The 26,999-nt window shown below is 51.3% G+C and overlaps 2 protein-coding genes across 3 annotated transcripts in view; one reads left to right on the top strand and one right to left on the bottom strand.

Annotated features, from left to right (window-relative positions):
* The window catches only part of LOC121448378 (draxin-like), a 27,596-nt gene extending 16,076 nt beyond the window's left edge, over positions 1-11,520 (bottom strand). Inside the window, exon 1 of the mRNA XM_041652359.1 lies at positions 11,475-11,520. The gene's annotated coding sequence lies outside the window, so the exon portion shown is untranslated. The remainder of the gene's footprint in view (positions 1-11,474) is intronic.
* LOC121448377 (mitotic spindle assembly checkpoint protein MAD2B) lies at positions 11,517-26,999 on the top strand. 2 transcript variants are annotated; one of them, XM_041652358.1, is made up of 11 exons: positions 11,517-11,567; positions 15,552-15,699; positions 21,068-21,250; positions 22,015-22,064; positions 22,147-22,265; positions 24,022-24,093; positions 24,797-24,897; positions 25,546-25,640; positions 25,934-26,007; positions 26,400-26,492; positions 26,670-26,999. In XM_041652358.1, the coding sequence occupies exons 4-11, from the start codon at positions 22,025-22,027 to the stop codon at positions 26,709-26,711; spliced, it is 636 nt and encodes a 211-aa protein (XP_041508292.1). In that variant the 5' UTR covers positions 11,517-11,567; positions 15,552-15,699; positions 21,068-21,250; positions 22,015-22,024; the 3' UTR covers positions 26,712-26,999. The 2 variants fall into 2 exon arrangements, with proteins under 2 accessions (XP_041508292.1, XP_041508291.1); XM_041652357.1 differs by lacking the exons at positions 11,517-11,567; positions 15,552-15,699; positions 21,068-21,250 and having other exon boundaries at positions 21,703-22,064.

Raw genomic sequence — 26,999 nt, 5'->3', positions numbered from 1 at the left:
ATGACTTTGAATTCCTGATCCTCTTGTTCCTCTGCCTCCACTCTGCTAGTGCTAAAATGACAAGAAAGCATCTCTATTAAAAAAAAAAGATTTATTTTTTTTATTTCTTATGTATACAGTATTCTGTACTGCAAGCATACCTGCAGGCCAGAAGAAGGACCCTCATTACAGCCGATTGTTAACCACCATGTGGTTGCTAGGAATTGAACTCAGGACCACTGGAAAAGCAGCCAGTGCTCTTAACCTCTGAGCCATCTCTCCAGTCTTAAGAGCGCACTTGCTCTTCAGTTCCCATGCGCTTTGAGGTCCCCAGAGGTCCTGTCACTGTCCTGCACTGTTGAGGGCTTTGGGAAGGGCCCTATAGATATGACTCTGACCACCCTACTCTGCCACATACACACAAGGTAGAGCAAGCCAACCAGCTCCCATACCCCTCCCAACTATAGTGGAGCCTCTGAAAGATTCAGTGCCCAAGGAGGACGCTGATCCCCGTGGGGCCAAAGGACCTATTTCAGAAGGTGTGAAAATAGGGGATTGATGGGGGGTGTCTATCAGACTCCGAGGGTCCTCCTGCCTGTAGTGTCCTTATCCATCCCAGCCTCACTGCCTTGGCCAGGCTTACACCAGGTCAGCAGGCTGATTGAATTTTTATAGCGTGGGATTCCATTAGGGTCCCCAAGGTGCTGACGCCACCATTTCTTTGTGATTTGTGGCTTTATAATTGCCCAGGGCAAGGAAGAGTTGTCAGATTTGGAAGATTCCCTGGTTCCCAGCATCCCCCACTCTAGCTGACTCAGCTTCTGAAGCCCTTAGGCCCACCCCAGTCAGCTTACCTTCAACAAGCTCAGAGTGGGGGCTGCCTTGTCCAATCTTGGAGTCAACACTTGGTCGACTCAGCTAAGAAAAAAAACGCACTCACACTTCGCTCCTCTTTGTCCTGGGGCCCCGGGCTCTTCCCAGAGTTACCCACTGAACATCGGGAGGTCTCATTGCTTTCCATTTTGTCTGCTATAGGGGACCAAGACCCAAGTGGCCTTGAAGTCAGCTGATCCTCAGAGCTTCCCAACCAGCCTGAATGTAGTGTTGAAGAACAGCTCCTTCCCTGGAGTCAAGTGAGAAAGTCCATCCCCTTGGCCTCAAGGCCGGGGACATAGCTTGGTTGGTGGAATGAATGATTGCTAGTATGTACAAGACCCTGTATGTGTTCAGTCCTTAGCACTACACAAACCAGTGTGTGATGGTGCACACCTGTGATCCCAGCACTCAGGTGATGGAGGCACGAGGTTCAGGGGTTCGAGGCCATCCTTGAGTATATAGGGGATGTGAGGCCAGCTGAAGCTACATAATGTCCTGTCTTCAAAAAACAAAATAGGGGCTGGAGAGATGGCTCAGTGGTTAAGAGCATTGCCTGCTCTTCCACAGGTCCTGAGTTCAATTCCCAGCAACCACATGGTGGCTCACAACCATCTGTAATGAGATCTGGTGCCCTCTTCTAGCCTGCAGGCATACATGCAGACAGAATACTGAGAATACTGTATACATAATAAGATAAATAAATCTTTTAAAAAATAAATAAAGGAGCCAGGCAATGGTGGCACACATCCTTAACCCCAGAACTTGGGAGGCTGAGAGGCGGATCTCTGAGTTTGAGGCCAGCCTGGTCTACAGAGTGAGTTCTAGGATAACTAGCGCTACACAGAGAAACACTGTCCCAGAACAAAACAAACAAACAAACAAATTAAACAAAGGATTGGAGGGATGACATCCAGCACCCACCCTGGGTGACTAACTGCTACCACATGCAGCTCCAGCACAGGGAAAGCCACCAACACCCCCTTCTGCCGCTCCCAGCACCCACACTGCCCCAGTTACTTTCTATTGCTGTGATAGAGACCATGACAGAAGCAACTTGGGGAGGAAAGGGTTGATTTGGTTTGCATGCGTCCAATCGCAGTCCATCCAGTCCATCACCGAGGGCAGGAGCCTGGAGGCAGAGGCTGTGAGGAGTGCTGCTTCCTGACTTGTTCCCAGGTTTGCTCAGTCTGCTTTCTTATACACCCCAGAGGACTGCCTGCTCAGGGGTGTCCCCACCCACGGTGGGCTGGGCCTCCCACATCAATCATCAATCAAGAAACCACCCCCACAGACTTGCCTACAGGTGGGTCTGATGGAGGCATTGTCTCAGTTGTGGCTCCTCTTCTCAGATGACCTGATCTCATAGTAACAACAACAACAAAAACAAACCAACAAAAACAGTACATGAGCTCAGATGTGTGTGTGTGTGTGTGTGTGTGTGTGTGTGTGTGTGTGTGTGTGTAAGAAACCTAATAAAGAGAAATTAAACAACAGGGCCCGAGAGATGGTTTGGCAGCTAAGGTGCTTGCTGCCAAGCCTGATGATCTGAGCTCAGTTCCTATGGCTCACATGTTGGAAGGAGAGGACTGATTCCTACAGATTGTCCTCTAATCTATCTTTGAGCACTGTGACACATCTCTGTCTCTTTCCTCTCTCTCCCTCCCTCTCTTCTCTCTTTCTCCCTCTCTCCCTCTCTTCTCTTCTCTTCTCTTCTCTTCTCTCTCTCTCTCTCTCTCTCTCACACACACACACACCCACACACACTAAATAAACAGGTATAACAGATTTTAAAAAGGGGGGTCGGGGAGCCAGAGAGATGGCTCACTGGTTAAGAACAGCATTTGCTGAGCCTATGGAGGACCCAGGTTCAGTCCCAAGCACATACATGGCAGCTCATAACTGTCCATAGGAACAGTTGCAGGGGATCCATTATCCTTTTTTGGCCTCCGTGGGCAACTACATGTACACAGTGCATATACATTTGTGCAGGCGAACACATAAAATAAAAACAAAACTTAAAAAAAAAAACAAAACCCAAACTACCCACATTAAGATAAGCTCCAGCCCAGGCACCCTCCGACTCCTGCTGACATCCTGATTGGGTGTGAGCTCATCCATTGCATGTAGGAACCCCAACTCAGCAGCATCTTGCTTCCTCCCACCCTTTCTCCCGATGAATCACACATGTAGCCAGGCTGGCATCAGGCAGGATTTCAATGCACCACACCAATCCACCTGCATGGCCCCGTCTCCCTTCTCAGACCTTAACAACACCGTCCTGCCCCAGCCCCTGTGTGCAGCTTCCCATTTAGCCAGTCTCCTTGCTTTAGCCTACAAAAACCTTGTGTAACAGGGGGGTGGGGGAGTGGGAGGCAGCCTACCCTGCTCTCTCCCCTTTGAAGTCAATGGAAACACTTGCCTGGATCTCAGACACACTCTACTGCCTGGAACAAAATCTCCCCTCCATACCACCTTTCTCTGGAATCCCATTCATTCCAGATGCCTCTTCCTTTAACAGACCTCGGTCTGCCCCACCTCAATATAGTCTCTCTTGGTACTGGGTGCTGAATGCTCCTCTTCCAGTCTAGAGCTCCCCGCCATGCTGATGATCCTCCTCCAGTCCAGTGCTCCCCCTCCATGCTGATACTCCTCCTCCAGACTAGAGCTCCCCCGCCATGCTGATTCTTACCTCCTAACCTGCCCCATGAGGATACTTCCTCTATGCTGGTGTTTCCCCATGGCTTCAAGATCTCATGTGACAGAAAAAAGAAAGAAAAGAAAAGAAAGAAAGGTGCATATCACCTGCCTGGCTGTTTGCCGGGCAGTGGTGGCGCATTCCTATAATTTCAGCACTCGGGAGGCAGAAGCAGGTAGATCTCTGTGAGTTCGAGGCCAGCCTGTTCTACAAGAGCTAGTTCTAGGACAGGCTCCAAAGCTACAGAGAAACCCTGTCTTGAAAAACCAAAAATAAAAAAAATAAAAATAAAAAATACCCTCATGTGCCATATTGGTTTGGGATTACCCACTTTCATGGAAGTGCCTGACTACCCTGGCAGCAGCTAGAGGGAAGAGGGTATGCCCAAGCCACCCTCAGCACTGACGCGCACATCCAGGATTCTGAAGCCTAAGTATTGGTGGCTTAGGGTCCTGAATGAATGCAAATCCTTGGTGCGAGTGTGCGTGTGCGCATGCACGTGCGTGTGAGTGCATAGGAGCTGGCAGACTGACAGAGCCCCCTCTCCAAACTCCAGGGATTTGTAAGATCTTGGCGCAGCCCAGCAGTCAGGATGCCAGCCTGGCAGAGAGCCACCCAGGAAACATGGGCCACCACAGACGCCGTGCCAAGGATCTGCACTGAAGATGGGCTCCCGTCCATTTCTGTCACTCTGGAAGCCAGTCACAAAGCTCCAAGCATTTGGGCACAAAGCAGGGCAGGTGCTCCCAGCCCCCAGCGCCTTGGGTTCTGCTTGTTCCCTTGTCTGAGATGGTCCCAAGGATGGCCCAGTCCCAGTGAGGCCCAGCAGTGAGTCATCAAGACGCACCGAACTAATACCCATCAGAGTATGAGTGTGACTGCCCTGCTCAGTGGTGCTGAATTCCCTCAGCTGCTTGGTGCCATTTCCACATTTAAAAAGGGAGGATGTAGCCGGGCAGTGGTGGTGCACACCTTTGACCACAGCACTTGGGAGGTAGAGGCAGGCAGATCTCTGTGAGTTCAAGACCAGCCTGGTCTACAGAGTGAGTTTTAGGATAGTCAGAGCTACACAGAGAAACTGCCTCAAGAAAAAAAAAAAAAAAAAGATGCTGGCTGGCGATGGCGGCTCATACCTGTCATCCCAGCACTTGGGAGAGACTGAGGCAGAGAACTGTGATTCACTTGAGGCCAGCCTAGGTTAGCTAGTGAATTCTGGGCAGCCTGAGCTACAGAGTGAGAGACTCTCTCAAAACGACAACAAAAATAAGTGTAAGAAGAGACCAAAGCTCTTTAACAAGGTGACTCAGTTCCAGGCCTGGGTTCTCGGGCACCCTGTGCACAGGGGACATAGTGCTTGACATAGTGGTCAGTGATCATCTGCCTGACCCCATGCTTGCCTTTGTTTGCTGTGACCAGTATCTTCACTGGTGAGTGCAGTATTCCTGCTGAGAAGTGAGAGCCAGAAACTGGCAAGGAAAAGGAACCTGAGGAAGGACGGGGGAGGGGAAGGGCTTGAATTGGGGCTCCATCTTGCCGGGCACAGTGGGGAGAGAGTGGTCTTGTTGGCTGTCTCCACCCAAGAGGCAGCAGGAGGCAGTGTCATATGCAAATGAGGCATCCATCCCGCTGAAGCAAGCTTTAATTCCCGAGGCCTCTCCCGGGGTGGGCACAACACTGGTGAGGGAGGGGCTCCCAGATACCCGCCTGGCAGACAACTGTGGAGTCCGACCACCTGGCCTCCCACAACAGCTGCGGGGCCTGCATTCCTGACTTGCTGACCGGCTTGGCCCACTGGTTGCACGGTGCCTGGGGTGGATGCTGGCTGCGCATCTTGTGGGAAGGCTGTTCTGCTGGAGCCTAAGGATTGTGCACCTTAATCCAAGTCCACTTGGAGACCTTGGGACCATCCACCCGGTCCCTAGACTCCTGTCTCCTCCTTCTGAGATAAAGCTGAGCCAAAGTATTTGGTGGAAATTCTTTGAAGGCTCGAAGGCATTTGAGTCTAATTAGGTGGGGGTTTTGTTTGTTGGTCTGTCTGTGTATTGGAGGGGGGCACTGAGACAGGGTTTCACTACGTGGCCCTGGTTGCCCTGAAACACTATAAATGAGTCAGGTTGGCCTTGAATTCAAAGATATCTACCCATCCTTCCCGGTCACTAGAATTAAAGGCGTGCACAACCACCTCCCAAACAACTGTTTTTCAAGACGGGGTTTTTCTGTGTAGCCCTGATTGTCCTGTCTTGAAAAAACAGACAGAGTCTCATGTAGCCCAGGCTAGCCTCAAACTCCCTGTGTAGCCTCTGAGCTTCTTATCCTCCTGCCTCTATCTCCCGAGTGCTGGGATGACAGACGTGCACCTGGTTCACATGGTGCTGGGGAGCAAACCCGTCTCTCTGTGCACGACGGACAAGCACTTTACCAATCCAGCCACACCCCAGCCCTGAAAGTGTCCAGCAGAACCTGGCCCTGATGCTGTCTCCTTTCGGACCCATGTAATGATTTTGCTTACTTATCGAACCTGAGCCAGGGGTTCTAGCCCATAGTCCGTGGCGAGCTATCCCACAATTTCTCTTCTGGTGATCCTGGGACCAAAAGCTGAACTCTGGTCCTGAGATTGACAGCCACAGACAGGAAGGGCTTCTGTGTGGAGCTGCTCCAGCTGACTCCTGGCTCTGATGTGTTTCATACTCCACACCCGGCTCCTCAGCCTACCCTTGGCCTTTCTAAGAAGGGGGTCTCTGTTTGAGCGCAGGTGCTCTCAAGTCATACTTTTCGACCCATCTGCATCAGGCAGATGCTGCTGCTGGCTTTGGTTTTGAGACAAGGTCTTATAGATACAGCACTGGCCACCTGGAACTTGTTCTGTAGACCAGGCTGACCTTGAACTCACAGAGCTCTTTCTCTGCCTCCTGAATGCTGGGATTAAAGACCTGAGCTACCAGGCCCAGGCAAGAATGTTTTCTTGTGGGAATCATTTCTGATGGGGCATTTCTGTACTTCAACAAAGATGCTATGGATGAGTTAACTTGGGTTGAATTGTCCATGACTCCTGCTTCCCTTTTCACAGGAGATGGAGCACCCCTGGCATGGCATCATCGAGTCCCTGCTTGCAGCTACATAGCAAACTGGAGGTCAGCCTAGCATGGGAATCGTGCCTCAAACAAAGACAAAAATAAGCTACACACACACACACACACACACACACACACACACCCCAAACCCAATGAACTCTGCGCAGGCTTCACCAAGCACAGTGAAAGGAATTTGGGCAAATCTCTAAACCATTCTAAGCCTCAATTTCTCCTCTTGAAACATGCTGGGAATCGGGAGGCCTAAGGGAGACAGAAGTTTATTAGAAACACAGAAACATTGCTGCTGTAGCTGTGGGGTGGGGAAAGAGGGAACAAGTCAGGGTAGAGTGGGGGTGGGAGGTTCCCGAGAACATTTATGTGTGAGTGGAGGGACAGGTGCATGTACACAGTCTGTCCTCATAGGGTGATCAGAGGAGAATTAGGACCATCCCAGGCCAGCCTGGAGGGACTTTTGTCTTGCTGAATGAAGTTTGGCTTCCCTTTAGGATCCAGAGGCTAGGTGGTTCCTGTCTGTATTTATTGTGCCAATAACTAACCCTGAGTAACTCTTCACACACACACACACACACACACACACACACACACACACACACACACCTTGCACACACACCCTGCTCACACCCCAGGAAAACTGCATGGAAATGGAGGGGCATCTCAGAGCCCCGACTCAGCTTCACGCTCCTTCACTCACTCTGACTGGGTCTCAGCCCCTTTGTAATCACGGGGACTCAACAACTTTTCCCCTCCTGAACTTCTCAACCCCTAAATTCCAGAAATGTCACAGTCTTGGTACCTAGACTACTGAACATGATTTGCTGCTTGCTCAGCTATATCACTGATCTTCAAGTGACAACACACTGGCTCTCGGGTTCCGGCAGAAGCTGGAGCAGAACAGAGAGACACCTGGAGCCAGACAAGGTTGGTTGAGATCGTGGCTGCAGCTCCAATAGCTGTGTGACCCCCATGCAGGCCGAGGAGCCTCTCTGGATGTCAATCACACATCTGGACAATGAACATGCTTGTTTGTCATTCCTTGGGCTTCCCCTAGTCTAGGCCTAGATATGTGCATTGTCTAATTCAGCCCTTTGAAGGTGTTCTCTTTCAGAGAGTAATAACCACAGAAGGTGCTGGAGAGAGGGCTCAGTGGTTCAGGGCCTGCTGTTCTTCCAGACCTGAGCACCCACATTGGGATGCTCACACCCACCTGCCTGTCCAGCTCTAGAGGGACCTAATGCTTCTGGCCTCTGTGGGCACCTGCATTCATGTGTACAAACCCACACAAACACACCTACTCAAAACTAAAAATAAATCTTAAAAATAAAAGCTGTTGTATGCGGTGGCACAAGCCTTTAATCCCAGCACTTGGGAAGCAGAGGCAGGCGGATCTGTGAGTTTGTGTCTAGCCTGGTCTCCAATGTGTTCTAGGCCAGCCAGGGCTGCATGGTGAGACCCTGTCTCAATGAATCAATCAACCAGTCATTTGCCTGAATAAAATAGCGTAACAGTTATGTCAAGACAAAGATTTGAGGGACTAGCCCAATCCATATATTAGAGGCAGAGGTAGAGTCAGGATTTGAACCCGTAGTCACCGGACCCATTTACTCTAACCATTCTTTAAGCTACCACTCTGTTTTTTAAGTTTTTCTTTGTGTGTGTGTGTGTGTGTTGGTGTTTTGTTTGCATGTATGTTTGTGTCCCGCATGTATTCTAGGTGCCAACTGAAGTCAGAAGAGGGCATCCAGTCCTCAGGGACTGGAGTTGACAGTTGTAAGTTGCCGTGTAGTTGCGGAGAATCAAACATGGGTCCTCTACAAGAACAGTGTGTACCCTGTACTCTTAATTGCTGACCCGTCTCGCCTGCCTCCTGGAGCTTCCGTTCTTAACCAGTTCCAGTGTAGCTGCTGGGATTACCAGGAACCAGGGATGTGCACTGGGGTCCTAACTCAGCATCCAGCATCTCTAAGATCCTCCTCATCCATTCATCCTGCTCTGGACTCCAGCAGGGCGACCATCCTTATCACCCTAGCAATGAAGTGTACCATATGGTGAATGCCATACCATGATGTGGCAAGGCTTGTCAAAGCTGGACCCAGGAACTTGTCCTCTAGCAGCAAGCATTTGGCTACCCTCCAGTGACTTTGCAGGCCAGGCCAGCTGTACCTTGGCCACAGCTGTAGAGAAAGGACTGGAATGGGACCAGCAAAGGAAGAGGCCAGACAAGACAGAGCAGATCCTAGCCAAATGGGCCAGAACAGGGATGCTGGAATGACCTGTTGCCAGGGATCATGCTCAGGGCCACTATTGGAGGGAGCCTCTGCTCTTCCTAGGAGTCAATGAGGCCTGGGTGCATAGCCCCCCACCCTCCACCACACTCCACCTTACTCCAGCTGGCATAGCAGCGAAGTGGCCCGTTGGGATGCAAAGGCAGACTATGTGATGACCAGGAAGAAAGGAGGTCACGTTTATCTTTCAGAGCCCAGCAGAACCCCAGAAACACAGACTTCCTGGTGGCTCCATCTCCAGCCAAAGTCCTTGCCTTGGAGCCAGCTCTGCCCCTAGTCTGGCCAGCAAGACCCAACAGAATGCAGGGAGATGCTATGGCCTGCTCTCTTGACCAAGGATGCCAGGTGTGTGCAGCACACCTAGTGGGTGTCAGGCTCTGGGGTCACCCTGAAAGGAGACACATTCTTCCACCAGCCTTGGGGTCATGAGGGACACAGAGGCCAAGCGGAGCAGGAGGCTTCATCTAGAAGAAGATGCAGGGTCTTAGCCTGCAAAGCTAGGCCTGAGCGCAGCACTGAGAGACAATGTAGGAAGAGAAATCACCCTAGCAAAGGCTCAGAGGAAGTCAGGAGACAGAGACACTTAGGCCTTCCACTGAGACCTAGGATGCGGATAGGGTTGTGGGGAAAGGCAGAGGGGGAGGCTGGGCCAACAGAGGTTTCTGTAGTTAATTTAGTGGCCACGCTTGGAGCCAGAAGGCCTGGGGTTGGAAAGACAATCTTCATTTAGTGAGCAAGAAGGGTCTGAGTAAGCTTTCCGGGGTGTGTGTGTGTGTGTGTGTGTGTGTGTGTAGCGGTTACTGCTGAGCTTGCTTCCTGTAGGCTAGGACCAGAGGATGCAAGAACAGAGACGGTGGGAGGTCAGAACGGTTAAAGCTGGGCTCATGTGCCAGGCAGGAGCAGGATCCGGCATGGGGTAGGGCAGCGGGAGGCCCCCATCTCCACTCTTGCCTCAGTGCAAGAAAACACTGCAGCTCAAACAAAAACAGCCGGGCAGCCTCCACCCTGCCTACGGAAAGAAGGCTGCATCTCCAGACGGTGCCCCCAATGCCGGGTGTGCCCTATTACTCTTGGGCTCCAGGACCACCCCAAACCCCAACACCTGTTCTGATCACAGAGCACACAGAAGATGAATGAGGGAAGGTCGAGGGGTTAAAAAGCAGGCTCAGGACTTGGCAAGTCAACCTACCAGAAGGGAACTGCTTGGACTCGGAGCTGGCACCATGGAACACGGCTTGGGGGCAAGACAGAGGTTCAGAGCTGGGACGAGCGCCACAGACCCTTCCAAATGTACCGAGGGCGTTGTCAGCTCCATGCAGTCTCACCACATTGCTCATGCAGAGGGAGAGGTCGCTGTAAGTGCGGCTGGTTGTATGGGCAGGCAGGGGATGTGTGGGAGCCTGACAGGGGTGAGAGGGAGACTGCCCGGAATAGGGCTTCAGACGGTGCCAAGGTCTCAGCCTGGAGTTTGTGACTGGCTCTGTAGACCCCCCAACCCTACCCCAGCCAGGGTATAGTCCCTCTCCCATCCCCACCAGCACCATGTAGGTACCTAAGATACAGGCACGCATCCCTCCAGGTAAATCCTATTGTCCCTGTTTTGTGATGGAGACACTGAGGCTCAGACACGCGCGTACTCCTTTGTCCAAGACCGTTCACTTCCAGCACCCCTGTCTGCCCAGAGTGACAGCAACGGAGCAGTTGAGAACACCTCCTCTGCCACCAGACTGAGGGACTGGCGCCCTAGAGGGACAACTAACAGCAGCAAGGACTACCACCTGAAAGAGTGAAGGCCACGAGGGTGCCCAGCTGGAGTGGCTAAACAAAACTTGCCAGGGAAACCCAGTCATGCTTACACCTTAAACATAAGCTCTGGCTTCAGAAGGCAGCTGAGCCGTCTGGTCTGATGGAGAAAAGCCCTGCGGTGGGGAAGGAGAGGAACCAAGCCAGCCCAGAGAAGGGAGCCGGGTGCCCTCGAGGTGGTAGTTCAGCCGAGGGTGGCAAATGTGAGGCTGAGCTATGCCAGCTTTGGGTGAGTTTAGCGTCCCCCCCCCCCCCCAACACACCCAGCCTCCAGGGCGTCGTCAAATGGGACAGAGGCACCCTGACCAGCTCTGCCCCAGTTCAGGGAGTCTCTGGAGACTTCTTCCAACGGTGATAGACGAATCCCCCAACTGAGAGACCACCCAGAAACAGAGACAAAAAGATACTGGGTCCCAAACCGAGAAGGCTAAAAGTGAAGGACTGCGCGCGAGACCCAGAACCCCCGAGAGGGAGGCAAGGTCGCACGCGAGGCAGAGTGGCGCAGAGCACGAAAAAGTGAGTGTCCAGTCTGGTGCCAGGGGGTAGAGCAAGCGGCCTGGGACAGAGCCAAGAGTTAAGGGAACACGAGGTACGAAGTGGACAGGAGACCGACGGACAGACGGACACGTGGGTCGCAAAGCAGGAGGAAGGCAGCATCCTCCCTTAGAGCAGGTAACGGACCTTGGTCAGGGCACTCCGCCAGGTGAGCGGAGGGCGGGGCCAAGGGCGGGCCGAGCCGGGTCTTACCTGTCCAGCGGCCGGGGAGGGGACCGAGGGCTCAGGGCCGAGCGCCTGCGGGAGCCGAGCGCAGTCGAGGGTAGAGCGGGACGGCGCTGAAAGGTGCTCGGGCGGCGGGAGGCTGCGCGGGGCTGCGAGGGAGGGAGGGAGCGAGGGGCGGGGACGGCGCTCGGGGAGGGGACGTAGGAGGGGCCGAGGGGCTTCGCGACCCCCCGTCGAGGGCCAGCCCCTGGCCCGGCCGAGCCCGGTGCGCTGCGGGCGCCGCGCCCTAGCCAGCTGCGCTAGCCGATCGCCGCCCGCTCCCCCGAGGCCTTGGCGCCGCCGCCAGGGCGCGGGGCAGACAAAGGAGGCAGACAAAGGCGGGCGCAGCCCCGCGGCCGCGTGGGCACCGGGCGAGGCTCGCCCTCTCCTCCCGGTGCGTAAGAGCCACCTTAGCGCGGCCCGGGGGCGCGTGGGACGGGTGGGGCACCGGGCAGAGGTGGTGCTTCTGGAGCTGCCCGGCAGGGGAGCGGGCGACAAAGGGCAACGGCGGGGTGTCCCTGGCGGACCCCTCTCCCCCCCAACAATAGGTCCAGGCTGCGCGCTCAGCTGCAGCAGCGTCTGACGGGACAGGAGCCGGCAGGGTCCCCAAAAGGATTATTCCGCCTAGGCTGTCAAATGGGACGGAAGAAATGCCCGCGGCGGGGAAGGCGGGACAGACAGCCGGAGCGGCCTTTGTAGCCTAAGAAAGTGCGCGGAGTGGGGGAGGTTCTCAGAGAAGTCCCTTTACCAAGAGGGTGTGCATGAGAATCTCAAAGTGATCGGACTTCACCCGGTACCGATGGCACACCTATACCCCCTTTCCCTGTAGGGAAGGAGAGACACACCCCCTAACCTACACACACACACACACACACACACACACACACACAGAGAGAGAGAGAGAGAGAGAGAGAGAGAGAGAGAGAGAGAGAGAGAGAGAGACAGAGACAGAGAGAGAGAATATGAATAAGAATCTGCTTCTCTCTAACCGGTCTTGCGCGCTACTCATTCGGGACAAAGCCAGCCCTCTGGGCGGCTCATCCATCACCGCGCGGGGCGCCGTGTCCTGCCGACCCTGGGAGTCCGAGAATGCTGGGTTACTGGTCCCACGGCCCTCATAACTCACAACCGGGTCAATAGGGCCGCCGGCATTGCAAAGATCAAAGAGTAGTGGGGCGGACCCGGCACGTGGGAAGCGGGAAAGGCTTCCATTTCCAGTGTGACAAATTGTGGCTTAGATGCTTAGGAGCGCGGCTCGACATCAGGCAAGATGCCTGTGTTCCTCCTCCAGTGCCAAACCTTGGGCAAATTATCTAACTTCTCCGAGCGCGTCATTGTAGGGAACTCGGGGATTAAGGATTAATGGCCGTGGTCTGTGTAAGAAAAATGTTCTGAACCTCCCAGCCCACAAGAGAGGCTCCAGGGAAATTAATCCATTGTCATTGTGAGATTATCACATGACCATGGTGGGCACAGAAAGGCTTGACGAGAAGACTGGGTGCTTACTAGTTGGAAGGTTCAAACCACTGCTCCTATTGAACACAGCTTCGTTATGACTCCGGAGCTTTCGAGAATGGACGGCACTACAGTAAAAAGCAAGCAGTCTAGTTCCTAGCACCCACAAGGCAGCCCATAATCACCCTCAATACCAGTTCCAGAGGATCTGATGCCCTTTTCTGGCCTCCCTCTTCAGACACACATGAGGTGCATAGACAGTCATGCAAGCAAACATACATAGAAACAAATAAATCTTAAATATTTATTTATTTATTATGTATACAATGTTCTGTCTGTGTGTATGTCTGCAGGCCAGAAGAGGGCACCAGACCTCATTACAGATGGTTGTGAGCCACCATGTGGTTGCTGGGAATTGAACTCAGGACCTTTGGAAGAGCAGGCAATGCTCTTAACCACTGAGCCATCTCTCCAGCCCCACAAATAAATCTTAAAACAAAACAAAAGTGCTGGGCTTACAGGGCATACTTTAATTCCAGCCCTCAGAAGGCAGGGGTAGATCACTGTGAGTTTAAGTCTAGCCTGGTCTATACAGTGAGTTCCTGGACAGCAGGTGTAGAGGTATCTTGTCCCAAAAAACAAACAAGCAGTTTGGCATAGAAGTTAAGAGCACTGACTAATCTTCCAGAGGTTCTGAGTTCAATTCTCAGCAGCCACATTGGTGGTTCACAACCACCTGTAATAAGATCTGATGCCTTTTTCTGGCATTGTATTCATAATAAATAAATCTTAAAAAAAATAGGGAGAGGGACTGGAGAGATGGCTGAGTGGTTAAGAGCACTGCCTGCTCTTCCAAAGGTCCTGAGTTCAATTCCCAGCAACCACATGGTGGCTCACAACCATCTGTAATTCTATCTATCTATCTATCTATCTATCTATCTATCTATCTATTTTGCATACAGTATTCTCAGTACTCTGCCTGCATGTCTGCCTGCAGGCTAGAAGAGGGCACCAGATCTCATTACAGATGGTTGTGAGCCACCATGTCGTTGCTGGGAATTGAACTCAGGACCTTTGGAAGAGCAGGCAGTGCTCTTTAACCTCTGAGCCATCTCTCCAGCCCCCATCTGTAATTCTTTAAAAAAAAAAAGACGGAAACCAAGAACTGAATTTATTTTAAAAAAATAGGGAGAGAAGAAAGGAACTATAGCAGAGAAGCTACTACATTTAATCTTAAAAAAAAATAAAAATAATGTGTGTGTGTGTGTGTGTGTGTGTGTGTGTGTAATATCACAGCCTAGAGAAATCTTGTAAATATTATGCTTAGCCAAGCAAGCCAGATATAAGATGATACAGAGGTTCAACTGCATTTTTGTTTGCTTGGTTTTTGTTCTGTTTTTCAAGTCAGGGTTTCTCTGTTTATCCCTGGCTGCGCTGGAAGGGAACTTACTTTGTTGACCAGGTTGACCTTGAACTCAGAGATCCACCTGCCTCTGCTTCCCCAATGCTAGGATTAAAGGCCCGCAACACTAACACCTGATGCAAATTTCTTTGTATTTTGAGCGTTTTAGTTTTTGCCTGTATGTATGTTGTGCACCATGTGAATGTAGCTCCCATGGGGCCAGAATAGGGTCTTGGATCCCCTGGAACTATAGTTACAGATAGACAGATAGTTGTAAGCCACCAAGAGGATGCTTGGAACCAATTGGGGATCTTTTGCAAGAGCAACAAGTGCTCTTAACTGCTGAGCATCTCTCTGGTCCCTCTTTTTTTTTTAATTAACATTTATTATTTTTTAGATTATTTAGTTTTAGTTTATGTGCATTGGTGTTTTTTCTGCATATATATCTGTGTGAAGTAATAGACAGTGGGGAGTCCCCATGTGGGTACTGGGAGTTGAACCCAGGTCCTCTGGAAGAGCAGCCAGTGCTCTTAAGCGCTGAGCCATCTCTCTAGCCCCTATTATTATTATTTGTGTATCCAAATGCATGCATATTTGTGGCACCATGCATGTGTCAAGGTCAGAGGACAGCTTTCTGGAGTTGACTTTCTCTTTCCACCTGTATGTCCCAGCTTGTTGGCCTGACTTGTTGCTTATTGTTTTGATTGGCGAGAATGTTCTGGAATAAGGTAGTGGCTGATGGCCCAACTCTGTAACTGTCCTAAAATCTGCCGAAGTATATACAAAAAATGCAAACTTTATAATTTATGGATTACTTTACAGTGAAGTAGTTATTCATTAGCTGGGTAGGGTAGTGGTGGTGCACCCCTTTAATACCTGCTCTTAGGAGACAGAGGCAGGTGGATCTCTGTGAGTTTGAGGCCAGCCTGGTCTACAGAGTGAGTTCCAGGACAGCCAGGGCTACACAGAGAAATCCAGTCTCAAAAAACAAACAAAACAAAACAAAAAGTTATTTATTAAAAAGTGGTAACTGAGCTGGCCCAGAATGGTGGCCTCAGAGAGGGCCCATAGGACACACAGTAGGGCATACAGTGTCTCTGCGTTTCTCTGAATGGAAGTTGCTACAATAAACCTTTCTAGTCACTGTGACAAGAAACCTGAAGAACTAACTTAAGGGAGGCAGCATTCATTGATTGACGTTTGCTGAGGGCTCAGGGCGTCATCAGGAAGGGCAGAGGTGAGCAGTCCACATGATGGAAGCTGAGACGCTCTTTCCACACCCAGGCCCATGGAATAATGCCATCTACATTCAGATGTGGACCTTTCTTGCCTTCTAGAAATACCCTCCTTATCCAGGTACTACTACTACTACTACTACTACTACTACTACTACTACTACTTCTTCTTCTTCTTCTTCTTCTTCTTCTTCTTCTTCTTCTTCTTCTTCTTCTCTTCCTCCTTCTCCTCCTCCTCCTTCTCCTTCTCCTTCTTCTCTCCTCCTCCTCCTCCTCCTCCTCTTCCTCCTTCTTCTTCTTTTCCAAACAGGTGTATCTGTCTAATCACCCTAGCTGTCCTGTAACTCTCTCTGTAGACTAGGCTGGGCTTGAACTCACAGAACCTAACTCTCTGCCTCCCAAGTGCTGGGATTAAAGGCGTGCACCACCACTACCGGGCGGATCCAGGTCCTTCTAAAGCTAGCCTCACAGCCCATTGAAGTGTAATGATATTTCATTTGTATTTTAATAATTTGTATTGCCTGAAGATCAGAGAGTAAAACAGCCACACTGGTCAGCCATACAGACCAGGCAGTGGTGGCACACACTTATAATCTCAGTAGCTATGCTAATTAGCTATAGAGACCGGGAGGTGGTGGTACATGCCTTTAATCCCAGCCCTAGAGAGGAATATAAAACAGGAAGAGATAGCACCCAACTCAGTCTCATTCTGAGGATTCCTGGAAGCAGAATCGCCTTTTCAGTCTGAGGTAGAGGTAAGAGCCAGTGGCTGGCTGACCTTTGCTTTTCTGACCTTCAGGTTGAACCCCAATATCTGTCTCTGGGTTTTATTAATCATACTACATGGTGGTGTGGTTGGCCCCTGTCACCAGCCAGCACATCCACGGAGGGATTGGTGTGTGTGGGCTATGTTCTAACTGAAAGGGTTGGACATTGTCTTCTGTCACTGCCCTGAGGTGGAAGCTTTTGGAAGCTTTGGTGTGGGTCAGAGGTCAGCAGTGGGTCCTAGGATCTGGGATAGTTGTATACATCAGGCCCTGCTCCAGAAAGCCAAGTGAGGTTGAAAGGATTGTCTACTGGTCACTACTTTTCATCTTTTTTTTTTTTTTTTTTTTTTTTTTTTGGTTTTTCGAGACAGGGTTTCTCTGTGGCTTTGGAGCCTGTCCTGGAAGCCTGTAGACCAGACTGTCCTCGAACTCACAGAGATCCGCCTGCCTCTGCCTCCCAAGTGCTGGGATTAAAGGTATGCGCCACTACCACCTGGCAGTACTTCTCATCTTTATGAATCTCATTGCCATGGGGATCTGTGTCCACCTCCCTGCAGAGAGCACCCAAGAGTCCCGTCTGTTGCCTTGAGAAAAGGAAATGAGGAAGGGAGGATACTAAGGATAGATAGGTTATCTTTTGTTTTGAGTTCCAGTTTGTTTGTCTTAGGCTGGCCTTGAACTCACTAAGTAGCTGAAGTTAACTTTGAACTTCTGACCTCCCTGCCTCTGCCTGAGTGGTGAGATTACAGGTGTGTTCTGTTGTAGCGCCCAGGTTATGAGATGCTGGGGCCAAACTGAGGGTTTCATGCATGTTAGGCATGCATTCTATCAATTTACCTACATCCCAGCCTCAAGGCGTTGTTTTGAAAAGCAAGATGATTTATCTTTATCCAGTGTGGTCCTTCTGAGGGTTTAAGTAGTCTGTGTAGGGTTTTTGCTTTGAGACGGAGTTTCACTGCCTTGCTTTGGCTGGTCTGGAACTCTCCATGTAGTAGACCAGGCTGTCCTCAGATTCAGAGTTATTCTTTTCTCTGCCTTACCAGTGCTGTGATTTAAGGTCTGTGCCCAGTGCCTGATGGTGTGTGTATATCTTTTCTATTTGTTAATCTTCATTTTTATTTATTGTGTTTGTGCATGCATGCGTATGTGTGTCTGTATGTGGATCAGAGGACGACTGGGTGAGTGGGCTCTGTTTCATCATGTGGTCCCTGGGGGTTGAACTCAGGTTGTTAGACTCCCCACTCCTGTGTGGATCTTATCATCGTCACATGGCCACTATGTAACCATTTATGCATTCTGTACTTATATAGAATTTTGTTTTATTTTGGGCTGGAGAGGTGGTTGAGAGCATTTGTTGCTCTTGCAGAGGACCTGGGTCTGATTCCAAGCATGAATGTGATGACTCAGAACCATCCATAACTCCAGTACCAGGGAGTCAGAGGAGGGTACTCTTCGTGACTTCTGCCGGCATGGGGCACATGTGTGGTGCACATACATACAAGTAGGCAAAACATTCATACACATAAAATAAAAAAGTCCAATAAGCAGAACTATATCTTATTTATTTTGGAGAAAGACTGTGTCACTCTGGCTGATTTGAACTTTGTGGCAATCTTCCTGCCTCCTGAGTGCTAGGATTCACAGTGTACGCCACCATGTCCAGATAATCCTTTAGGTTTGGCTCTAAAGTTTCCCATTTCAAAGATGAGCAAGCTGAGGCTGGAAGAAGAAAAGTCTCTCCTGGCTGGATGAGCATCAGGTGGTGGAGAGAAGCAAGTGGACACACAAGTGGGCTCCTGGAGAAGCAGCCCACAGTCTGGCCTTGCTGGCATCAGAGGTCTTAGCTTCTTCTTTCTAAGGAAGCTGGGGCACAGCTCAGGCCACTGGGCAGGAGCCCTCACGATCATATCTTCCTCCACCTTCCTTTTAGCCGTTCACTGAACACGTACGTGTTCTTAGAGAACCTTAGCTGACCAGGCGCTGGGTGAGGCGTTAAACTTAAAAAAAAAAAAAAAAAAGAAGCAGACAGACCAGACTAGGTCCTTTCTCCCAGTAGACCAGGAAGCTGGGGGAGCAGCACCAGAGTGTCCTGGGACTGCCACCAGGCTGTGTGTGGTTGATTCCCTTTCTCTCTCCCTGCCCCATGTGTTTGTTTGCTGGGAACCTGAGACACTTGGGAAAGATGTGGATCCTTTATTAATTACTTTATTTTGTACATTTATTTATTCATTGTGTGTGTGTGTGTGTGTGTCTGAGAGAGAGAGAGGGAGAGAGAGAGAGAGAGAGAGAGAGAGAGAGAGAACAGTAGCATGCCTACACTTGCAGGAGTCGGTTTTCTCCTTCCACCGCCCCACCATGTGGGTCCTGGGAATCGAACTCAGGTTGTCAGGACTGGGTGGCAAGCCCCTTTACCTGCTAGGCCATCTCGCCTGCCCAGATGACACTTTTGTGATCGATCCCCTCTGTGGACAGGACATTGGCTAGAGAAGCATGTTGCGAGTCTGCACACTTCCATGACAAGTGTTTTGCCCAATTCACTCCTTGTGTTTGCTCAGCATACCTTGTGAAGCCTCTGGCACATCAGTGGAGGCTTAGTCTTCACAGGGCTGGTGCTCACACGTTTTTCTTATTGTATTTTTTTTTTTTTTGTCTAACTTATCTGTTTCCATTTCTGTATCTCTTGGAAGTGATTTTCCCTCTGTCCCCATTGAGGGACCCCAGGGACCTGCTCTAGTTGGCAAACACATACACACTTTCTTTTATCCTTGGCATGTGACTTTCCTTCCCCATTACTAGTGTTCTTACGGTGAAAAACATGCAAATAACGTTGAAAAAACAGGCTCCTACTGAATGGGGATTAAAAAACAATAACTTACTCTATAATGCAATCTCATCCTCCAGTCATCCATCACGCTGGTATGACTAAGATGAAAGAAAACCCAGGCACTGCAGGGTTGCAGGCAGAGGTCCCCAGCTGGTTCCAAGCTATGCCTCATACTCTCCCCATCCCCCACCCACCTCAGTGATGAAAACGTTTCAGAAGCCGGGGGTGGGGGGGGTGGGGGGGTGGATAAAGGAGGATTTTGGCATTCTCCAACCCGCCCTGATGAAAATCTCACTGCACTCAGCTCTATAAAGCAGTGAGTTGGCCAGTCAGCTCTGAGGAAAGGGCTCTGTGGGACACGGAGCCATGTGGGCAGAGTTGCTGTGCCCACTAACAGGTGTATCCATCCCTAAAGCCAAACCAGCCATTCCATGGTTAAGCACTGACCTGTTACAGAATTCAGGCACTCTCCGCTGGCAGTTCCCACATTTTCTTGGGCATACAAGTTCCCCAGGGAGCTTGTTAAAGAGCAGAACACCGCTCTAAGCCTGCCCTGGTCAGGCGATTCAGGGCAGCTGGGCAGCCAGGGTTTAATAGGGTCCCCGGGGGCTGAGATACAGACTTTTTAGGCCTGCATTTTGAGAGCTGCTTTGCTCATATTTTGGGTTAATCCTACCCCTGGCCTGCTATTTATCCCTTCCCGCGAGGAAGATGTAAATACAGGTTTGAAAGCTTCTGGGAAGGAGGGTGCAGGGATGTTTTAAAGCAATATTCTCTATGGAGACAGACTGAGACACGCTTATACCCCTGGAGGGTAGAGGCCAAGGCAGTGGTTCTCAACCTTTTTAATGCTGTGACCCTTTAATACAGTTCCTCACGTTGTGGTGACCCCCCCACCATAAAATTATTTTTGTTGCTACTTTATAACTGTAATTTTGCTACTGTTATGAATCTTTATTTTATTTATTTTTTTTTTTTTTGGTTTTTCGAGACAGGGTTTCTCTGTGGCTTTGGATCCTGTCCTGGAACTAGCTCTGTAGACCAGGCTGGGCTCGAACTCACAGAGATCCGCCTGCCTCTGCCTCCCGAGTGCTGGGATTAAAGGCGTGCGCCACCATCGCCCGGCTGAATCTTTATTTTTTATTTATTTATTTATTTATTTATTTATTTATTTATTTATTTATTTTGGTTTTTCGAGACAGGGTTTCTCTGTGGTTTTGGAGCCTGTCCTGGAACTAGCTCTTGTAGACCAGGCTGGTCTCGAACTCACAGAGATCCGCCTGCCTCTGCCTCCCGAGTGCTGGGATTAAAGGCGTGCGCCATCACCGCCTGGCTTACTGTTATGAATCTTAATATAAATATATGAAATGCAAGATATCGGATACAGGATCCCTCTGAAAGGGTCATCCAGACCACTTCTTAACCTCAGGTTTCCTATCTGTTAATAGAAGGCTGTGAGTTAAATGGGCTGCTTTAGATCTATAGAGTGGGGATGTAAAGGCAGCATTTAGCTCCTAGGGCTAATGAAGGAATTAATATAAATCAGTTTGGGAAGGTAGAGTGATGGCTTAGTGGTTGGGAGCACTGGCTGCTCTTCCAGAGGACAAGGAAGGAGTGTTGGGTGTGGGGTTCAATTTGCAGCACCTGTATAGCGGTTCACAGCCATCCATACATAGGTCCAGTTCCAGGAGTCTGACGCCCTCTTTTGGCTTTCACCCGCACCAAGTACTCACTTAGTGTCCAGACATACATGCAGGCAAAACACCCACGCACATAAATAGATGGAAATCAGGGTTTGTTACATAAAATGGTTCCATATTATGAATGTAATTCTCATACTACTAAAATGATCTGAGGCCCTTTTGGCTCTTCTGGAATTCAGTGCGTGCCCTCTGCAGGTAGAACCCTGGAACAGCACTACTGCCCGCCCTGTCAAATAGCTGCGTGACGCGAGACAAGTCCTCAATAGGCTCAGCGGCAGAAAGAAGACAGGCAGGAATCCACACCCTTTCTGAGGATTCAGCGAGTCAACCTACGGACACCCTGCCCAGGCGCCTAGCACTCGGCTGCTGCTTCCACAGGTCAGCTATTGTGAAGCAACCACGGGACATTTCATTCTTTACGGAGGTCAAGCCCCAAGAGCACTTCGATTCCGGGTGGGGGTGGAGCGTCTCGGGTGCTTCTCAGACCTCCCCTGTCCCCGCCCCCAAGCCTGCGGATTCGCTTTCGGTTGGGCAGGCTGAGACTCCCGGGACGCTGACTCTGAACTAGCAGCAGATGTCGCTGCCCTCCCTTGGTCCCCAGCTGTGCTTTGCAGTTGGCTCTCACTTGCAGCTACATAAGGGAAATGCCCGGGAGGGGGAAACACAGCGATCCTGTGTAGAGGCCGCCGAAATCTCTTTATAGCTCCCACCTGAAGTCCAAAGGCGGCTTAGCTTACTCTCCTGAGATCCGTGTCGCTCAGGCGGGTCTCCGCCCCTAAGCCCCGCCCCCGAGACTGCTCCACCTTTCCCATCAGGGTGAGGCTCGGATTGGACAGTTTCGGGGTGGGCGTGACCGATGGCAGCGCTGGTTCCGCGGGAGCGTCGCGGTGGTTACTGAGGCCGGGGGATACTGAGGGACCTGCGGAGGGTCCCGGCCGGTGGCTTCTGTCACCCGAGCAAAGTTTCGAACCTGAGGCCGAAGCCCGAGCCGACGATCGGAGGGGGAGCGCGGAGAGGGCGGGATTTCCGCCGGGAGGGATCCGGCCGCTCAGGGGGTGGGGCTTCCCCGACCGGGCTGCGTTTCCCGCGTGCGGGGCGGGGTGCCGTGGGTCCCTGCTGACACCCTCCGCGCCCTCCCCCAGGCGGCCAAGGATGACCACGCTCACGCGCCAAGACCTCAACTTTGGCCAAGGTAGGGATCTGGGGCCTGCAGGGCGTTGGGGTGGGGGCGGTCCTGGCTGGATCCCTGCTCATCAACTGTGTCTCCTCCACAGTGGTGGCCGACGTGCTCTCCGAGTTTCTGGAGGTGGCCGTGCACCTGATCCTCTATGTGCGCGAGGTCTACCCAGTGGGCATCTTCCAGAAGCGCAAGAAGTACAACGTGCCGGTTCAGGTGAGTCCCGGTGACCGGCTGGATTTAAAAACCTTTATTCTACCTACAAGCTCCCTCACTCCCCAACGGAGGCTGATAGCGGACAGCCTCCTGCCTTTCACCGCCACCAAGCTTTTCCCGTCCTGACCTCAGATGGGATCTTCTGGTTAGGGACTCTGGATAAGAACTATTCCAAGCTTGTGTTTTAAAGGGGTTTCTGAGGCTGGGAACCGTGGCTTGGGCAGAGCATTCCCACAGTGCCCAATACCTTTCTCTCCTCATTCTCCCTAAACTCTAAAGATTATTTTAAAAATTATTTATTATTGTTTATTTGAGATGGTGGTCTGACTGTGTAGGCATGGCTGGTGTGGACTTACACTATGTAGATCAGACTGGCCCCGAATGCATGGAAATCCTCCTGCCTCTGCCTCCTGAGTGCTGTGAACAAAGGCGTCAGCCACCATGCCTAGCTTTGTAATTTTTTAAGATTTGTATTGTGTGTGTATGTACATGTGTCTATGTCTGCGTGTTTGTATGTAGGGGTGCCCACTGAGGCTAGAAGAGGGCATGGGAGCCCTTGGCATCTGTAAGATGCCTAAGGTGGGTAGTGGGGATGTGACTCAGGTATTTGAGTGGAAAGGGCTGTTAACTGCTGAGTTATCTCTTTAGCCCCCCCTTCCCCCTTTTTTTTTAAAATCCAGATCTCACGTAGCCTAGCCTGGGCTCAGAGCTGTTAGGAACCTAGGGCAGGCCTAGAATTCCTGATCCTCCTGCACCCGCCTCCTGAGTCATGTGATTACCAGGGAACATTACCAAGCTTCCTGTTTTTTGTTTTGTTTTCCAAGACAGGGTTTCTCAGTATGACCGTGGCTGTCCTGGAACTCTCTATGGAGACCAGGCTAGGCTTGAACTCAGAGATCTGCCTGCCTGCTGAATGCTGGGGTTAAAGATGTACGCCACCCTACTTGGTTCCTGGGTTTAACTTTGAAAGGTGAAAGAGTGGACGGCTATCTCTCTCCCAAGAGCCTTTGCCATTGCAATCACTCAGTCAACCTGAGACTCATGACCTCTGACCTCTGGGAAGTAGCAAAAGACATACAGCTACCAGAAGGTGTAGAAGAAGGTGCTACCGGGAACCTTCTGGGCACTAGGAGTTTCTTATCAATCTTCACCTTTATTAGATCTTCCCAGATGACATCATTAAGTTCAGAGATGTTAAGTCATTTGCCTGTGGCTACACAGCTCTTCCCCCTTCAACCCTCCCAGGTAGGGTTTATCTGTATAGCCCTTGCTCAGGCTGGCCTCAACTCAGAGATCCGCCTGCCTCTGCCTCCCCAAGAGTGTTGGTATTAAAGGCACATGTCACCATGCCTGACCCTATGCAGTTTTTGTTTTGTTTTTCAAGACAGGGTTTCTCTGTGTAGCCCTGACTGTCCTTGAACTTTGTAGACCAGGCTGACTTCAAACTTGGGAGAGCCACCTTCCTCTGCTTCTCAAGTGCTGGGATTAAAGGCGTGCGCCACCACCGCCTGGGTCTATACAGCTTCTTAATGTTAATGTCAAATGCTAGTGCTGAGATGGAGTGCCTGTCTTTGTCTCTCCAGGGATAAATCTATCCACAGTTCTTACCACCATGATGGTGAGTTTGATCTCTCAGGCAGGGAGATCTCTCAGCCTTGGGAATGGCTGTTGTTTGTTCAGAACCCAGCAAGTGTGTGTGTGTGTTGGTGGTGGTGGTTTCCTCCACTCATCAACAGCCTTGTGGGGTTGTATGCAGATGTCCTGTCACCCGGAGCTGAACCAGTACATTCAGGACACGCTTCACTGCGTCAAACCGCTGCTGGAGAAGGTGAGGGGGCCCCAGGCCCTAAGCTGACTCTGTGGGGAGTGCTCGTATCTCTTAACAACCAGAAGCTTCCACCCCCCCACCCCCCCACCCCCAGCTAGCAACAGGTTCCAGGGCACGTAGGTCACATCTGGAATGGGCCAGATCTGGGTGGGCCTGCCCTGGGTGATCCTGGGTGCCCTGGGTGATCCTGGGTGCCCTGGTCCTTCTCATGTCCCCATGGCCTGCCCCATTCCTGCATTCCTGTTCCCCATTCTCTCTGGACTGGCCACCCTTGGGTTTTTTCTATTCTTTTTTTTTTATACATTTATTTATTTGTTTATTTATGTATTATGTATACAATATTCTGTCTGCGTGTATGCCTGCAGGCCAGAAGAGGGCAGCAGACCTCATTACAGATGGTTGTGAGCCACCATGTGGTTGCTGGGAATTGAACTCAGGACCTTTGGAAGAGCAAACAATGCTCTTAACCTCTGAGCCATCTCTCCAGCCCGGATTTTTTCTATTCTATCTTGTCCTGGTCTAAGACTTACTGGGGAACGTTCATGGGAGCCAGGCATCTCCTATGGAACTATAGCATCCATGTCTTGGGAGCCAACCTGCACTTCTTGCTTGCTGGATTCCCAGGCAGCTTCAGCCAGTGCCCTGTCCCACCTCTCCCTGGGCCCTGTGCATAGCGCTGGAGCAGGGGTTCTTGTGCTTACAGAACGATGTGGAGAAGGTCGTGGTGGTGATTTTGGATAAAGAACACCGTCCGGTGGAGAAGTTTGTCTTTGAGATCACTCAGCCGCCCTTGCTATCCATCAGGTGAGTTGTCACCCTCCCTCGGCTGGCTGCTGCAGTCTCTCACCGGGATCCCTCTACCAGCTCCACATGACCCTAGTAAAGACCTTGAGATGGCAATACATACTGTTAGCACCTGAGACACGCTGGCCACAGTGTAGAGGTGACAGGGTCAGTCTGTGCCATCCCTGAGATATCCCAAGGGAGTGGTGATTGTTAGTCCCTAGCCTTACTGTGTAGATAGAAAAACCAAGGTCCTGAAAGGTGACCTGTGTGGTGTCACCTGGTGATTGTAAAGCCAAGGACTCTGGTTGCCATGGTTTCTATAGTAGCTACTCAACTACTTGCTCTCTGGGCCGAGGTAGGGGTAGTGGAATCAGGATCCAGCCTGTCCCGTGGCTAGGCAGCCTCCAACAAGCACTTTCTCCTCCTGTCTTGGGGTCCTGAAAGTATGCAGGGGCTTGAGCTGTGCCCTGGGTGTCTTCTAGCTAGCTGAATATTAGAACTGCCTAAAGGGACCCCTGCACCCTGCCTCCATTCTGTCAGGGGTGGGCCTGGACTGGCTCTCTCAGGCACCAAAGGTATTTGGCCCAGTCTGCTTCCAGAGTGCACTGTGTGCTGGGGGTGGTGGAGGAGCACGGTAGAATGGGAGACCTCCTTTCCCATTCCCAGTTCAGACTCCCTACTGTCTCATGTGGAGCAGCTGCTGCGAGCCTTCATCCTGAAGATTAGTGTGTGTGACGCTGTCCTGGATCACAACCCTCCAGGTCTGATGCCCCACTCCCCCGCTGTTCCCCTGGTTACCTCGGCATGCTGTGTTCTTCCTAGTTAGCTGCCCTGAGTCACTCTCTTTCCCCGCCCTTCAACACCCGAGAGTCCATCTCTCCAGGACTAACTCTGTATTTCTAGTTCCCGCTGACACTCTCTTTTCCATTGGCTACACTTTACATCTTGTGGGTGGCTCTGCCTAGTCAGTGAGGGGAGAGGGCAGAAGCCTGGTCCCGTGGGATCCCGAGGCTACCACTTACCTTTGCCCTTGACCAAGCAATCCCTCCCGCAGGCTGCACATTCACAGTCCTTGTGCACACGAGAGAAGCTGCCACTCGAAACATGGAGAAGATACAGGTCATCAAGGTGTGTGTATGCGCACGCATGTGTGTATGTGTACCATTTTCAGGGTGCTGCCTGTGGCTGACACTTGTTTACGGCAGTGCCTGGCATCAAGTGGGCTCTCTTGCACGTTACCCACCTGACCACATCCGTGTGTACCCAAGGGTGAGAAGAACCACAGTGGAGCCAGATGTTAAGCAGCTAGCTCACCCTGGCTCTTCTGAACAGAGTTCTCCAGAGAAGGGCCCTTACCCTTCAGCTTCAGAATCATTTAGCACCACACTGGGAATATAAATTACTGGGTTTCCCAGTGCCCCCCCCCCCCAATGCAGTGTGGGTCCTTGAGGGGAGGGTTAGCCAAATGAAGACAGACTGAGGTGTGGCCCCCTTCTCACTGTCACCGATCCCATCCCTAGGATTTCCCCTGGATCCTGGCAGATGAACAGGACGTCCACATGCACGATCCCCGGCTGATACCCCTAAAAACCATGACATCGGACATCTTAAAGGTGAGCTGTCAGGGATCAGACGATGGAGGAAGCCTCATCTAGGAGACTCAGGGCCCAGAGCTAATTCCCGGCTAGCGCGTGTGCTGCCCAAGGTCTGGGGGTTACCCTCTAGTTCCCACCCCTTCCCGAGTCTTGCCAGCAGATACCTCATGGTCTGACCAAAGCCACTTCTACTAGATGCAGCTCTATGTGGAAGAACGTGCTCATAAAAACAGCTGAAGGCATGACTGCCACCTGATGCCCAGCTGCACCACTCGGGGGCCCCAGCCCAGGGCAGTGCTGCAGGGCCCCCCGACTCCAAGTGCTCTTATCGCCTTGACATGTGGCCGCCCCTCTGGCTGGGCTGCTCGGTCCTGCTTGCCTTCTTGAGGCAGCCTTCCCCGGAGGCTAGGGAAGAACGCGACGACAGACACCATTTCTCACCAGCCTCCTGGGGCTCAGCCGGCTAACACTGTCCATCTGAAATACTGTGTTGTGAATTATTGTTAATAAAGGGGCCCCAAGGGC

The sequence above is a fragment of the Microtus oregoni genome, unplaced genomic scaffold, assembly GCF_018167655.1.
Source record: "Microtus oregoni isolate MIOR12 unplaced genomic scaffold, Mior012 000005F_ref0000423, whole genome shotgun sequence".
In the NCBI taxonomy this organism is placed as follows: Eukaryota; Metazoa; Chordata; class Mammalia; order Rodentia; family Cricetidae; genus Microtus; species Microtus oregoni.
This window is presented reverse-complemented; position numbering and strand designations above follow the sequence as displayed.

What these genes read in the sequence shown, in the direction of transcription:
- LOC121448377 (XM_041652358.1), top strand. Translation starts at nt 22,025, where the DNA reads ATGACCACGCTCACGCGCCAAGACCTCAACTTTGGCCAAG. An exon ending in CCGCCCTTGCTATCCATCAG is followed by an intron (nt 24,898 to 25,545) that starts GTGAGTTGTCAC and finishes TCCCATTCCCAG; the next exon opens with TTCAGACTCCCTACTGTCTC. An exon ending in CCTGGATCACAACCCTCCAG is followed by an intron (nt 25,641 to 25,933) that starts GTCTGATGCCCC and finishes TCCCTCCCGCAG; the next exon opens with GCTGCACATTCACAGTCCTT.